The sequence below is a fragment of the Mesitornis unicolor genome, unplaced genomic scaffold (assembly GCF_000695765.1).
Source record: "Mesitornis unicolor isolate BGI_N332 unplaced genomic scaffold, ASM69576v1 scaffold1482, whole genome shotgun sequence".
Classification (NCBI taxonomy): Eukaryota; Metazoa; Chordata; class Aves; order Mesitornithiformes; family Mesitornithidae; genus Mesitornis; species Mesitornis unicolor.
Genome location: NW_010169635.1, coordinates 8,559 through 23,412, shown reverse-complemented (window position 1 = coordinate 23,412; position 14,854 = coordinate 8,559). Strand labels below are relative to the sequence as shown.

At 41.0% G+C, this 14,854-nt stretch overlaps 1 protein-coding gene across 1 annotated transcript in view; it reads left to right on the top strand.

Annotated features, from left to right (window-relative positions):
• Window positions 1–7,282, top strand: part of NR4A3 (nuclear receptor subfamily 4, group A, member 3) — a 22,603-nt gene extending 15,321 nt beyond the window's left edge. The window contains exon 6 of the mRNA XM_010179389.1: window positions 5,090–7,282. Within this exon, the coding sequence (XP_010177691.1) occupies window positions 5,090–5,352 (263 nt within the window). The 3' untranslated portion in view covers window positions 5,353–7,282. The remainder of the gene's footprint in view (window positions 1–5,089) is intronic.
• Window positions 7,283–14,854: the final 7,572 nt, after the last annotated feature.

Sequence of the window (14,854 nt, the reverse complement as noted above, 5' to 3'; positions counted from 1 at the left end):
ATTCCTGCACAACCACTCCATACTGGACTGGGCAGTGTTGATAATGAAGCTTTGCGGAGTAGACCAGATATTAGCTCAGCCTATTCTTGAAAATGGTCCCTTAACTTCCCAAATGACCATTTGTAATGCTCTGGTTTACAGTATTTCTAACAGTATAAGACTGAGAGTCCAATGCAGATCATCTCAAAGGCATACTCTAATTTAGCCTTGAATTTCTGCCTGCTCTAAAACTGCTAGTATTTTCTCTCTCTCTCTCTTGTTGATTTGCTTAGAGGTTGGACTAGGTGTTCCTTGTGGTCCCTTCCAACCTGGTATTCTATGATTCTATGATTCCCCCTTCTGCATCTTCCTTTCTGTAACCGCATCAAAATATTATTGTTTTGCCCACTTGATGCTCTCAGTGGGATGCTGCCGAGTATAGAGCATTTTAGCCCTCATTCAGCCAAGCTCTTTTGGCATATGTTTTATTTTAAGTGGGTTACAAACCAGCCCAGAACCACTGTATATATTTGGCTTATTCACACTCTTAATGCTTTGTTAGACTGGCACCAGAATATTGAAGAATATTGTGACATTGCAATTAATTATGAGTTTGTTTTTGTCTTCCTGCTGTTGGGCTTTCTGTTGCAGTTTACAAACACAATTTTTAGCACCATCAGTCATACCAAGAAATAGTAATGAGTTCGATGTGGCTAAAAAGGGTCTGGCTGCCGCAGTTCCCTTCTGAACATAAATTTGTCCAACTTCCCTACGGAAGGGAAGCTCACCTACTCCTCAGCAGCAGATATCCTTCAGTCCTGTTGCCAGGATCCTCCGGAGTGGGTGCTTCATGTGCTGGGTCTACATCCAAGCAGGTGGCAGACTGGAGGAGTGTAGGAGAGCCGGTTATAAAAAAAAACCCTCCAGATTGCATTGTCTGCCTTCCCCCCGCCACTTTGCTGAGGGAAATACTGTCAGCATCAAAGTGAAGTACTCACTCCTCCTTCTCCCCTCCCACCCTTTTGCTGAAGCAAGAACTCTTTCCTCCTACAGCAGCCAGTGGCTTCTGTGCTACGTTGTGGTTTTCTTAAAGGAGGGAGCAAACTGTGATGTCCTGTATGGTCACTCAGCTTATCTGGCTTTAGGTACCTTGCACAGCCCATGGAGAATTACAGGGCACCTCCAGAAGGTGGTTCATCCACTTAAAATCAGAATAATCTTCTAAAAATGCCCATCCTTCCACTGATGCTAGGAGGAGCTCAAGAAGTCTGCATTCTTGGCTTGGGCATCCTTGTGAAGTGCCTGAGAGTTAGGCAGGACGAATATGGGCCAGACTGCAACTGGGAAGGAGACTCTTGGATCTGCCGAGTTGCAATCTTGCTGTGTAACAGAGCGATCATGAGACAACCAGAAAGCTGTAGGCAATGGAGCCTTGCATTCAGTTGAGTTACAGAAGGGGAAGAAGATTATGAAGGGGGAAGAGAAAAATCAGATAACTATATTGAAACCGAGACAATCAAGAGGCTTGTTTTAAGTCTGCAACATAAATCTGTTGCGTTTTTGATTGGACTGACACCTCAGAATGAATTAAGGCTAAAACTGACCCAACCTGACACAGAGCACAGAGCCCAAGGGTTTTTGAGATACTTTGAAGGTCTTTGAAATACTTGGGCTCTCTGAGAGGTGTTTCTCATAAAGGTAGCACCCAGTCTGCCTACCGCTGGCATAGTCTACCCCACGTTGAAGAAGAGGGAAAGCACAGCTGGCTTTCCTACTCTTTTACTTTCTTCCTATCAAGTTTTCGCTGATCAGCATAAGTATAGCTCAGAATCACATTGAGATTCCTGGGAAAAGGGGAAAGGTGTAAAAAACTTGCTGTGTTCAGTTTGCCAGGATGTGCTGCTAAGTTTGCAGAGCTTTAGAGGCAGGACTTCCGATGAATCATTTTGACAGGCTTATGGGGAGCATCTTTGCCATAAATCACCATTTTTCTTGCAAAAATCAATGGTTTCCTAAAACACGAAGCAGAGAAATCCTATATTCACTTTACCCGGTGCCTTTTTAATTGCCATTATAAGAAAGTCTGAATACAATAATATTTACACACCTCCTCAATCAGTTAGAGAAAATCTATTGGTTTTGACTAGCTGTCCTTCTTGGGATAAATCTTGGCCTTATCATTCCCATGTGGATAAGAACATCCTGTGGACGATGGTGAATGATTAGAGGCCATCGGCTTCAGCGCCAGTGCACACACTTACCACAGGTCCCTCATGCTGCTCCCCCGAGGTTGAGTAAGAAAGACAGTGGGTCTTTCTTTGCGCAAACCAGATTTGCTGTGTGGAAAAGGCAAGGAAATACGCTTCCTGCTATTTGAACCCTATTAAATGTAACTCTTTGAGTAAATTAGACCCAAGACTCCTTAAGTCTACCAAAGAGAGGAGCTGTTTCTTAGGCAAATATGTTCCCCAGAAACTAGTTGGATACTAACAGCAGAGACTGTGGTGGCAGTGCCAGGGCAAGCTGAACTAGAGGAAGGGCTGCCGCACAGATGGCTTTGACTTTCTGTGAGTCCACAAGGGATGCCTTCGGGATTGGAGACTGAAAACCCCTGAGGCAGTTCTAGTCATGAGGAACTGAACTACCTTTGTACAGATTTGCAAGTAGTAAAGGCCATTGCATGGCAGTTCGTGCAGGAGAGGATGTCTGGTTTATTGGAGACTGCTTTAATATTGTAGCACCAGAGAGCAGCTTAAGGATGGACTATCTCTTCACACTGAATTTCCATGATTTTATTGTTTAAAGTATGGCTACTAATCTTACCATCTTTGCATGTACTGTGTTTTGCGTCAGTATGTTTCATGGCTAGCCACCAAAGGTATGATTTGTTCATGAAACCTTCTGAACTTGTCAGTGTGAGACAAACACTGTTTAGTTCTGGCTGGAAGTGTTAACAGTGTTGCTATGTGCTCCAGAGCCAGAGATAATTTTCCATACTCTGCAGCAAGGTACACACCTACTGAGGCACTAGTTTAAAAATGTGCTCTGCTAATTTGTAGTCAGGTTTTGGATCCATTCTAGTACTGCAGCTCCCTAGACCTATAAAGATATCTTCACTTACACAGCCAGAAGACAACCTCAGAACACTTTAAAAGATGGGAACTCTTCAAAGACTGCAGGATTAATTTAATGTCCTGCAGGTTCTCTCAGTAGGCTAGTGGTAAAAAAAAAACCAACCCTACAGCTTTTCAAATCTGTATAAAATATTTATCCACTAAGATTTTTAATGGCAGAATCTGCCTAAGTATTTACTCTTGGTGACCTGTATAGTTAAGGCTTACATAATTACACCATACAGCACTTACTGGAAAGGCTTTAAATATTCATTGACTCTTCGTGTTTTAATGTAAACAAGGCACTTAGAATACCTAGGGTTTTTTAATTCCTGCAAGGTGGAAAGGATGTCTGAAGCAGATGTTACTGCTTGGATGAGTGTTGCTCTGTAGCAACAGGGCAGACAGATTGATGGTACTTAAATGATAGAGCACAGTTGCTTCTGGCCAAAGATGTACACGTCTGCACACCTCTGCTTCTTATCCCAAGCTAGTGTTCCTCAGGAGCTGGCTCTGCCTAAGTAAATAAAGTTGAAAAAAGTGTAAAATGGGTGAATATCAGTGGAAAATCACGCCTTTGCATTTCTGACTGCCTTAATTGAATCCCATCTGGTTTATTGGTTTGTCAAGAACACCTAGCCAAAACAGGCAGTAAGGGGAGGTAGCGAGGAGTTTATATAGACATGCTTGGACAAGGCACCACTGCGCCTTGCGCAGACGTCATGCCTGCTTCACTTTTTCACTGTTCATCAGGGGACAGACAGAGAAGGTATCTATTGCCCACTCGTCCTGGAGTAGAGGAACAAGACTTGGGAGCAATGGGCACAATATAGCACACGGCTGCCAGGAGTCAGGGAGAAGGCCAGGGAAGGCAGACAATTTCAAATGCATCAAACATGAGAAATGCCAGAATTATTCCTCATCTGCTGTTGTCACTGTTTTTATATGTCTAGTTGGTTAAAATTAATGTAACCTGCATTTTCTTAGACTGTGCTATCCGGTATTATTCTATTTAATGTGTAAATGATTATGACTTTGCTATAAGCAAGTTCTTACCTGTGAATTTCAAAGGCAAAGGCAAATCAGAACATCATAAAATTAGTTGTTCTGAGATGTTATATGAATTTATCCACTAAATCTTGATAGCAAACAGCACAAGATTATCTTGCATCATGTACCAGTAAAGAGCCTGCTGTTAATGAATCACGAATCTGATTGATTCTACTTTTGCTTAAGGAACTGCAGATGCATTTAACATGGTTATAGCATTTTAAACGGCTATTCGAAGGGGGACAAACCCCAGCTCCCCTGCTTTTTAGGAATGAGATTTTGGCGATGGATAACACAGCTGCCTTCTCACTTTAGGCATTGCTCAGTCAAAGCAAAATAGTTAACTTCCAGGCTTCTTTTATCTTAGGCCTTTTAAAGATAAATAAGCTAAAAAGCAGCAGCTGATCAAAATAACAAAGGGTGGTAAGGTGCCTTTAGTTTCTTATAAGAGTGTCTGCAAATTCCTGGTGGAATTCTAGGCCTGGCGCTGACGGAGCTGGCTGAGGATATCGATCGCCACTTGAATTCACTGAATAAATAATGGTTGCCATAGTTATTGAGCATTCACAACTGGTAGGGAAGCACGGAAATCTACAAAACACCTCCTGTGATAGTTTTGCTGGAAAAATCATCCAATTAATTCTGTCTCATATCATGAAAATTATGCAAGATATGGAGGATGCTTGGACTCCTTGTACTAGAATTTCAATCATAATTGAGCACCTCTGCCACCTATTTTAGCAGCTGAAGGGAAAAGGGCATTTCCCATCTCTTATTTTGTGTGGCAGAAAGGTTAACTGACATCGTATAACCCCAACTGTTCTGAGAAATCTTACACTTTCAGAGCATTTTTTGCTTTAAGTACCAGTGTGTGGATTTGGGTTACACAGAATAAAACTCTCCGTTTGTGGTAGGAATGCTGACATGTTTTTTCTCTCCCTTTGCAGAACGACATGGATTAAAAGAACCAAAGAAAGTGGAAGAGCTATGCAACAAGATCACAAGCAGCTTGAAAGATCACTTAACTTTCAGTTGCCAAAACAAAGGACAACCACTCGAGTCTGCAGAGCCGAAGGTGCTGGGTGTTCTGGCTGAGTTGCGTTCTCTCTGCACACTGGGACTGCAGCGCATCTTTTACCTGAAACTGGAAGATTTGGTGCCAGCCCCTTCCATTATCGACAGGCTGTTTCTGGACACCTTACCCTTCTGAGTCGAACCACCCTCCCAAAAGGCAAATGCCCACCGGAGCAGGCAAACGGATCGTGACTTACAGCTAACATTTCTGCCCTCACTTAACAGAAAAGCAGCTCTGAGTCTAAAATGCGGTCTTTTCTGGCGCTTTGTCCTTACAACCTGAGGCCTGAAACTTACTGGCTTACTGGTTTGGGGTTGTGTTCTTTGTTTTCTTTTTGTGTGATTTGGGTTTTTTAAATGGCTAATATGGCACTTTTGGACAATGCTATCCCAGCAGCAGTAAAAGGTTAACATGACTGTTTTAAATCTGTTGTTTAACGCCTCATGGCATATGAGGAATAAAGTTGTAGAAGCTGTGTTTGAAAACAAGAACAGCAAATAGTTGTTTGCCAGGGTAGTATGTGTTTTGTGAGGATACCTTTAGCATACTTCCTGCATCAAGGGCACATACATCAGCACAATCTAAACAAAAATTCACTTTTTTAGCAAAGTACATTCAATTGAACATTTCATACAAATCAAATATAGCAAAATGACAATGGCTGTTAGCTCCCATGTTCAAGTGCAATTTTTTAAAGTGCTGTCTTACTAAGTCTCGTTTATTAACTAATTTATTTTACTATGAAAACAAATGGAAGAAATCAAGTGAGAAAATTACATGCACTAACTTACCTGGCAGAGTTTTCCAAACTTGATTCCATGTAGCGCGACTTCTTGACAAATGTATGTGGAAGACACGGGAGCAATTGTTGCGCAGTTGTTCCTCAGCTAAGGAAATCCGAGTAAGTAGTGGTTGGAGCATACAGGGTCAGCATCAGGGATAGTTCAGGTTTTTGACTTCTAACGTAAGTGACTAGTTAGTAAACAGACAGAAGATGGTTTTCAAGAACAAGCAAGTCTTGTAAAATAGTATGAATGTAAGTGCTAGGAAGGATATAGTGGGCTGCGTTTAAACATTCCGTGTTCGTACTCCTTTTTGTATGTTTATACTGTTGATGCCATATTAATATGAAATAATTTGTTGCATAGTGTCTTTATTTGTATAAATGTTTGTATGCATGGTATATTGTAATGGCTTTGCCTGTATTTATTGCAATGACTGCCAGCTCATGGGAGCCCTGTTACACACGATAACTAAATGGGGTGTTCACACTGACTCAGATACACCAGTTGGAGAACTATATACATATATATAATGTGTATATATATATATGTATATACCTATATTTGTGTGCGTGTGTGTGCGTGTGCGCGTGTCTTTTTATTAACCATTTGTATATAAAATATCAGTCAAATCACAAGCAGAGTTATTTTACAGTTTATTTGCAGTGACTTCTAAGGCAGTACTGTTTAGCACTTTGATATTAAAATCTTGCTCATGTTTTGCTAAATTCAAATAATATTTAAAAAGTTTAGTTCTAAAAAACTTTATATGCACTGTGTTAAGTCAAAATTTTGTTGGTCATTTTGCTAAGGAAATTTTTGAATGTCAACCTGATGTCACTGTATCTTTTGTTAGCTTTAAACATTCTAGCTTTTGTCTTTTTTTAAACTATGCTGTTTATATGGAAATTAAATTATACAATCAAACAGATGCCAAATGAATTGCCTAATTGCTGCAAAGGATAACCCAGATATCGAGTCACTGTATGGTTTTCAAATAGTAATCTGGTATTTTATCACTTACTATGTTTGGATGTGCTTTTATGAAAAAATTATTCTTATATCAAGATTTATAGTAGTGTCAATAGGGAAACAGACTCCTAATCACTATAGTTAATATTTCCGGTTTACCTGCAGATAATATTTGGAAAAGTATTGCTTTTTGTATTGACTTTTAAGCTTATGTGCAAACATAATAACATAATTAAATATCAGAGAAGCTAATGTTTCTTGTAGGTTGCTGTAACAAGCCTGACCAACAAGACAAATATATTTTGACTGAATTTGCTTTTGTATATACTAAATATATATATATATACACACTCACACACATGTGCGCATACAAAAACATACAGACGCAAAATCCAAAAGTATGTTTACTTCTGTCTCCTTGTGTAAGACACAAGGTCCCTCGAGAAATGACTTTTATCTAGGGACAAATCCTGCCAGGTGCTGAGCACCAGCCAGATGAGGGCTCGCAGGCGCTTCTTGCGAGTGGGCCCTGACAAAAGAATTTTCAGGCGAATCAGCATAGTACAGTAAAATTGCTTTTTTGTTGAGCAAGGTTTATTTATTAAGTGGAATGTGAGTGGGAGGTAGCAGGTCCAGAGCCCCGTGTGAGATTTCACGTAGCCGGTGTCCTCCAGTCTTCCATAGATAGTCTTAACTGTGATACTCTCCCAAATCCCGTCATCTGTGGAATTGTCCTTCTTGTCAACTTCCATACACAGATTCATCCTTGAGTACAACCAGTGACAGGTCACAGCGGTAACAGAAAGAGTGAACGCAGAATAAATCTACAACTTTTCTTAAGAACTCTCTCAGTGTGAACATGCCTTTGTCTAGGCAGAATTCAGGAATATATCAGGTGTTAAGGGAGAGTGCCTTGCTTTTATTTCAGACAACAGTGTTTCAAGAGTTTCTTCACTCCGCTAACCGCAGTAGTTTTTTTTTCTTTTTCTTTTATCTTTTTTTTTTGTGGTGTTAACCTGTGGGTTGAAAGAAATGCTCTTGTACATATACAATGTAAATTAAAATTATTAAATTGAATAACATTTTTTTCAGAGGCCCCATGTGTGTTGAATAAGTATGCTTAATTCTGTTAAAATCTGATGTGAATTTTTTATCATTTATAAAACATTAAAAAAATTGTCTACTTGAGTCTCTAAAGTGGAAAAATTGGTGAAGCATGCTTAAGAACACTGGCAATTTAATGGCTAGTCTTCTGATTAAATAGCTTTTATATAAATACAATAAGGCCTGCGGTATCTGGTTACGCCATCTCAATTAGATATTGAGAGCTGGACCATGGTTGCCCCAGAGGTTGCACTACACAAGGACCTGAGCAGAGAGACTGCCCCTCACTGTGCTTCTCCCCCATGCTAGAAAGGGATTGTCATTAGCTCACAAATGATGACGGTCACAAGGGAGGGAGAGGATGCATATGGGGCTCATGGTCCCATATAGCACCTATGTCTGGCCCACCTTCTGCCCCTTTGTGTCAGTAAATCCTGGTGAGACATCGTTCCAGCAGGCACCTGCAGCGTTTTCTTTAAATGCGCGTCCAGTTCCTTTCCTTACCGCATCTTTGCTTTGTGAGAGGGAGCACTTATCCCCTGCCAGAGAAAACTGTTTGGCTACAAATGCAGTTTTGAGAGGTATCTGTCACTATTCCAGGTATTGCCGTGAGTACTGATGGCTCTGGCACACCTCCGTTGGAGCTGTTCTGCTGCAGGAGCCGCTCAGCTGGAGGTTACATCAAGTGGTGTGCTGTGGCAGACTGCAAGGGTTGGCGGCCTCTTCTTTGGATATGTGACAAAAGAAAAGGTTGCTCAAACGCTTCCAAATTATCTGTTGCTTTTTTCTCCTATGCCTTATTTTTAAAATGGAAATAAATATCTTGAAATCCTTAATGAGAGTGGCAGTGCGCTCTGCATACTGGTCCCTGTTAGACCATAAACACACAGATCTTGTGATTAATCACAGAGTCACAGAATCATTAAGGTTGGAAGACACCTTTAAGATCATCAAGCCCAATCGTCAACCCAACACCACCATGCCCACTAAACCATGTCCTGAAGTGCCATATCCACACACTTCTGAATTTTCAACCTACAAGAAAAAACTTGTCCTCACTAAGCTCACAAGTATCTCAATTCATAATTACTTCAGGGACTGTACGTTGTGTCCTTAGACATGGGAACAGAACTGTGTCCTGGTCTAGATTGCCTGCACTGGTGTCCTTACTTGTGCTCCCAGACCACATCAGGGGCAGCGTCCATGCAAAGGATGTGCTGCCCAATGACCAACTCTGGCACTGGAAGGTTGGGCTGAGTCAGGAATATGATAGCAGGTTCTTCTAGTAGAGGCCATCCTTGGACAGGAAGGCCGGCACCAAGGGACCTCAAAATGAGCAACTTTAGCTGTGAGTCAAATCTCTTTGTGCAGCTTTCCTACTTTCAATTTTCACATTCAGTTTCATTTGTCCAATATACAAAGCTAAAATATTAGTTATGTTGAAGAGAGGAGGGAGAGAGAGGTTTAATTGTGTAAAGTTAAGCATGACTCTGACAAAAATTGGTAGCTCTCTCTATGGATGCTATGAAGCATGTCTTTTGATTAATTATTTGTATTATAGCAACACCTAGAGGCCACAACATAGACCAGGACCCCAGTTTGCTAGCTATCCTAATTAGCACCTCCAGTAGCCACCCGGGAGAAGCTCCAGTCCAAACAGACGAAAGAAAAGAGAGGTAACACAGGAAAAAGGGAGTAGAGTGCCATGCCCAAGGGCATATAATATTTCAGCCACAGAGTTAGGATCAAAAACTTTTACTTACCGAGCTAGTGTCCAGTGAATGCTCTTACTCTGTTTTCCTTTTCTTTCCCTTGGCAATTCATGCTGCCACTGTATCAAATTTTATGCAAACAGGATAAAAGCGTTGACAAATTCAAAATAACCCGTGTATTCACACTGATCTTGTTTGCCCTGCATTTATAAGTCATCCATGAGACTATTCAAAATCCTGGTCAATCACTTGTTTGGAACTAAGCTGTGGTACAAACTAGGCAGTATTTAGAAAAGAGATATTTAGCTGTTCTTTACTAAATTAATGAAATCAACCATTAGGAATATTTCAATATATGGATAAAACAATAATTATTAATGAACTAAACAGATTAACTTTTAAAAATGCCAAAATATTGATGCAGTAATTTAATAAATGGGGAGTCAATTAATCAAATTCTTAGCAGTGGATGACAGAACCTATGTTTCCAAACCTATGTTTGTGACAATTAGCAATACAATGATTTGTCAAATAAAAGAAAAAAACAACTTGCTTACCATATGGAAACACTTTTAGCAATTTTTCTTCTGTTTTCTTTTTTAACATTAGACACCTTTAAATTTATATTCATAATATGGAATGTTCTGGCTGCATTTAATTACAGAAGTTTGAATACATGAAGTTGTGACATGCCTGGGAAAGTTGGATGAGATCAAGATTCTGACCTAAGCTCATAAAAGCAAGGATTTTCTTTGAAGAGAAGGGTGGGAGTCCAGCTATAATTAGATATTATTTATTTTGCAAGATACTTGTGTGTGTATAATGGAACTACTTTAATTTCAAGTACAAGATTCTGAAGTCTGAAAAAATGCCATTTTTCCCACTCTTTCATATTTTCATAGAATAGTAGAATCATTTAGGTTGGAAAAGATGTTTAGGATCATTGAGCCCAACAGTAAACCTAACACTTCCAAGTCCACCACTAAACCATGTCGCTAAGTGCCACATCTACATGTCTCTTAAATACCTCCAGGGATGGTGACTCCACCACTTCCCTGGTCAGCCCGTTCCAATACTTGACACGCCTTTTGGTAAATACATTTTTCCTAATATCCAATCTAAACCTCCACTGACACAACTTGAGGCCATTTCCTCTCGTCCTATCACTTGTTACTTGGGAAAAGAGACCAACATCCACCTCAATACAACCACCTCTCAGATAGTTGTAGAGGGCAATAATGTCTCCCCTCAGCCTCCTCTTCTCCAGGCTAAACAACCCAAGTTACTTCAGCTGATCATCATATGACCTGTGCTCTGGATCCCTCACCAGCTTTGTTGCCCTTCTCTGGACATACTCCAGCATCTCAATGTGCTTCTTGTAGTGAGGGGCCCAAAACTGAACACAGTATTCGAGGTGTGGCCTCACCAGTGCCAATTACAGGGGCATGATCTCTTCTTTATTTCTGTTGGCCACACTATTGCTGATATGGGCCAGGATGCTGTTGGCCTTCTTGGCCACCTGGGCACTGTTTGCTCATATTCAGCTGGCTGTCAACCAGCACTCCAAGGCCCTTTTCTGCCTGGCAGTTCTCCAGCCCCTCTTCCCCAAGACTGTAGCATTGCATGGGATTGTTGTGACCCAAGTGCAGGACCCAGCACTTGGCCATGCTGAACCACATACAATTGGCCTCAGCCCATTGATTCAACCTGTCCAGATCCTTCTGCAGAGCCTTCCTACCCTCAAGCACATCAACACTCCCACTCAACTTAGTGCCACCTGCAAATTTGCTGAGGGTGCACTCAATCCCCTCATTCAGATCACTGATAAAGACATTAAACAGCAGTGACCCAAACATTGAGCCATGGGGAACACCACTTGTCACTGTCTGCCAACTGGATTTAACCCCATTCATCGCCACTCTCTAGGCCTGGCCATGCAGCCAGCTTTTTACCCAGCAAAGAGTACTCAAGTCCAAGTAATGAGCAGCCACTTTCTCCAGGAGGATGCTGTGGGAAACAGTGCAAAGGCTTTACTGAAGTCCAAGCAGACAATGTCCACAGCCTTTCCCTCATCCACTAAGTGGGTCACTTTGCAATAGAATGAGATCAGGTTAGTCAAGCAGGACTTGCCCTTCATAAACCCATGCTGACTGGGCCTGATCACTTGGTTCTCCTGTACACGCCATGTGATGGTGCTCAAGACGACCTACTCCTTTTTAGACTATCACTTTTTCTTAAAAGAACAGAGAACTCTGGGCTGGTTTAGGTTGAGTTTTATCTCAAATAAGTAAATAAATAAGGAAGCTAAGTGGCATTTAAAGAAAGAAATGTGTTTATGTAGCTGAAACACCTCAAATAACCCAAAGTCTTTAACCTGCTAAGTAATGTATTAAAAAACTCCCTCCCCAGTAACTTGCACTGTGGTCTGTGATTAAGCACTACTGTAGAATGAAAGTGAATTACAGGGATGGTTTGATACTGGGGAAACTTTCAAACGTAGCATGTAGAAAACAGAAATTAATTTACCTTTCATGGGTTCTCATTATTTATCTTGCTGTGTTTCCTAATTAATTGACGATATTGATGTTTACACAGGGATTTGCTCCTTTCCAACTTCGCTTGATCCTGTGAAGTCAGAATGCTGCATTTGTAGTTTCACATTTATTGCCATGGCAACACTCAGGGATTTCACAAACACTAATTAGGGTTTGCAACTTGAAATGTTTTCAGTATGGTCCCATATAATTTTCCCTCTTGTATCCTTTTCTCATTATACTTCACTTTAACGATGGACTTCTTCGGTAGGTATACAGGTTTTTTTCCCTGTGTCCCCAGGATTCAGTTAATACCTTCTCTAATTTACAGCCACCTTTCTTACACCTCTACACACACACGGTTAAGAGGTAACTGCAGTCCCTACCTGCATTTGTGTTAAGCTCCATTTCTTACACCTCAAATTAATCCAAGTTTCAGTACAACCAGCTGTTTTCTATGCCAGCATGCATAAAAGTAGTAAGGAAAGGTATGGAGGCTTAGCTGTGACTTCCCAGGCAAGCTACTTTTAAAAGTAGGTACTAAATCTTGCTCAAGGCAGAGTACAAGCCTTCTGTTTGCAGAAGTTTAAGTTCTGTGAATGTCCAAAGATCATGTAAAATATTTTAGTTCAAGCATATTGAGAACATTTATAGACATCTAATATACTATGTAATAATATGGAGAGGTAGGCCCATGTGAACCACATGAAGTTCAACAAGGCCAAGTGCAACATCTTCCACCTGAGTCAGGGCAATCCTGGATGTGGATAGTCTGGGCAATGAGTCAATTGAGAGCAGTCCTGTGGAGAAGGACGCAGCAGTACTGGTGGATGAAAAACTGAGTATGAGCTGCAACGTGCACTCATAGAGCAAAAGGCCAACCGTATCCTGGGCTGCATCAAAAGAAGCGTCACCAGCAGATCAAGGGAGGTGATTCTGCCCCTCTGCTCTGCTTTGCCTACATGATGGGAAGGCAAAAAGCCTTTTAAATGATGGAAAAACATCTCATAACACATGAAGAAATTGAGAGTTCGTCTTGATGTTAAATTACTGATTCTTTTTAGGAGATTATAATTGAAACCAGGACAGAATTACTCTATTTGATAAGGAGAGCTTACTGAAATAAACAGTAAAATGAGTTTAAAAAGCAAATAAAGGATTTAAATTAGACATTCAAGTCAAAATTGAACCACTGGAAGAAGCCTTGTTTTCCAACAGATGCTGAGACAAGCTAACATAAACATCTAAAGAAAGCCTTTATTGACAGAAAATCTGTTCCCTCAGAAGTGTACATTTTGCCTTTCTTTTTTTGAGGAAAGACTGAATTGTGCCAGCTTGCCCAGTTTTTGATGACACCTCCCGCTGCCGTTCACTGCAAGGATCGGTTTTAAAACCTAGTCCCAATGCTTTTGAGAAATTTGAACCCAGAGCCTTTGGGACTTTATTTTCATGACTTAACTTTGTTCCTCCTACCCTTGATTTCAAAAGGCATAATCAAACTCATGGCAGGGCTCTTCATAAGCTTTGTGAACTGGGCCACAGTCAAGAATTTCCACACAGCGTAATTTTATTACATGAAGTTTCCCGCCTGCTGTACAGAGCTGTGCAATATTCAGCATGGACATCTGCTTTTCATCTGATTTCTAAGGAAAAGCCTGGTGGATTGCTGCCTCTTTGAAATTAAGGAGTCGGGGAAGAAATTTAAGTCATGAAAATAAAATGCCGAAGCTGGAGGGCTCTGCGTTCAAATTTTACAGAAGTACGGATGCTGTGCCTTAAACTGATCTCTTGAGGGAAGTGCAATGGAAAGTATTTGCATCAACTGGGTAAGTTGACATAGTTCAGTCCTTTGGAAAAAGAATTGGGGCACATTCAGGCACAGCTTTACATCCATTTAAGATATGTGATAGTGATAAGTGAAAGACTTTTCAAGATAAGTTATCAAGGATGGCTGAACCTGAGAAACTGAAAACATAGACTTCATGAGCTGAAGTGAAATCTTCAAATTATCTTATAAAACATGAGATTTTGGGAAAAAACCTTGTTCTACTCGGTTCCTCCAGAGCAGTCTCTCCTTCCATAAGATGGAGTTGTTAATGCAACATGAAAAGGCTACAGAATCATGTTGCTGGCCTCTGAGGGGCAGAAACAACCATGGAAATCTAATAAATACAGTGGGAAACGCTATTTAGCATTAGCATTGTCCAGTTTTCCATACTGCATTATTCTTACAGCTCAAGTGAAACACAAGGCCTGGCTTGGTGTGGGCTGCCATGTCATTTAGGCTGCAGCTTCGTAGATGTGACCAGCTGGCATAAGGCATCACTTCCATCAGCAGCACTTGTTGCCTGCCCACTTGGTGCCTTCCCTCTACAGTGTCTCCCCTTCCTTGGATCGTGTGGACATGGAACTAAAGGGCAAGGAACTAATTTGGCTTAAAACTAACCTGGTTTTCCCAAGTGGAGGTCTCATTTCTGCCCCTCTGAGACCCCACCTGGTGTACTGCATCCAGCTCTGGGGTCCACAGTGCAAG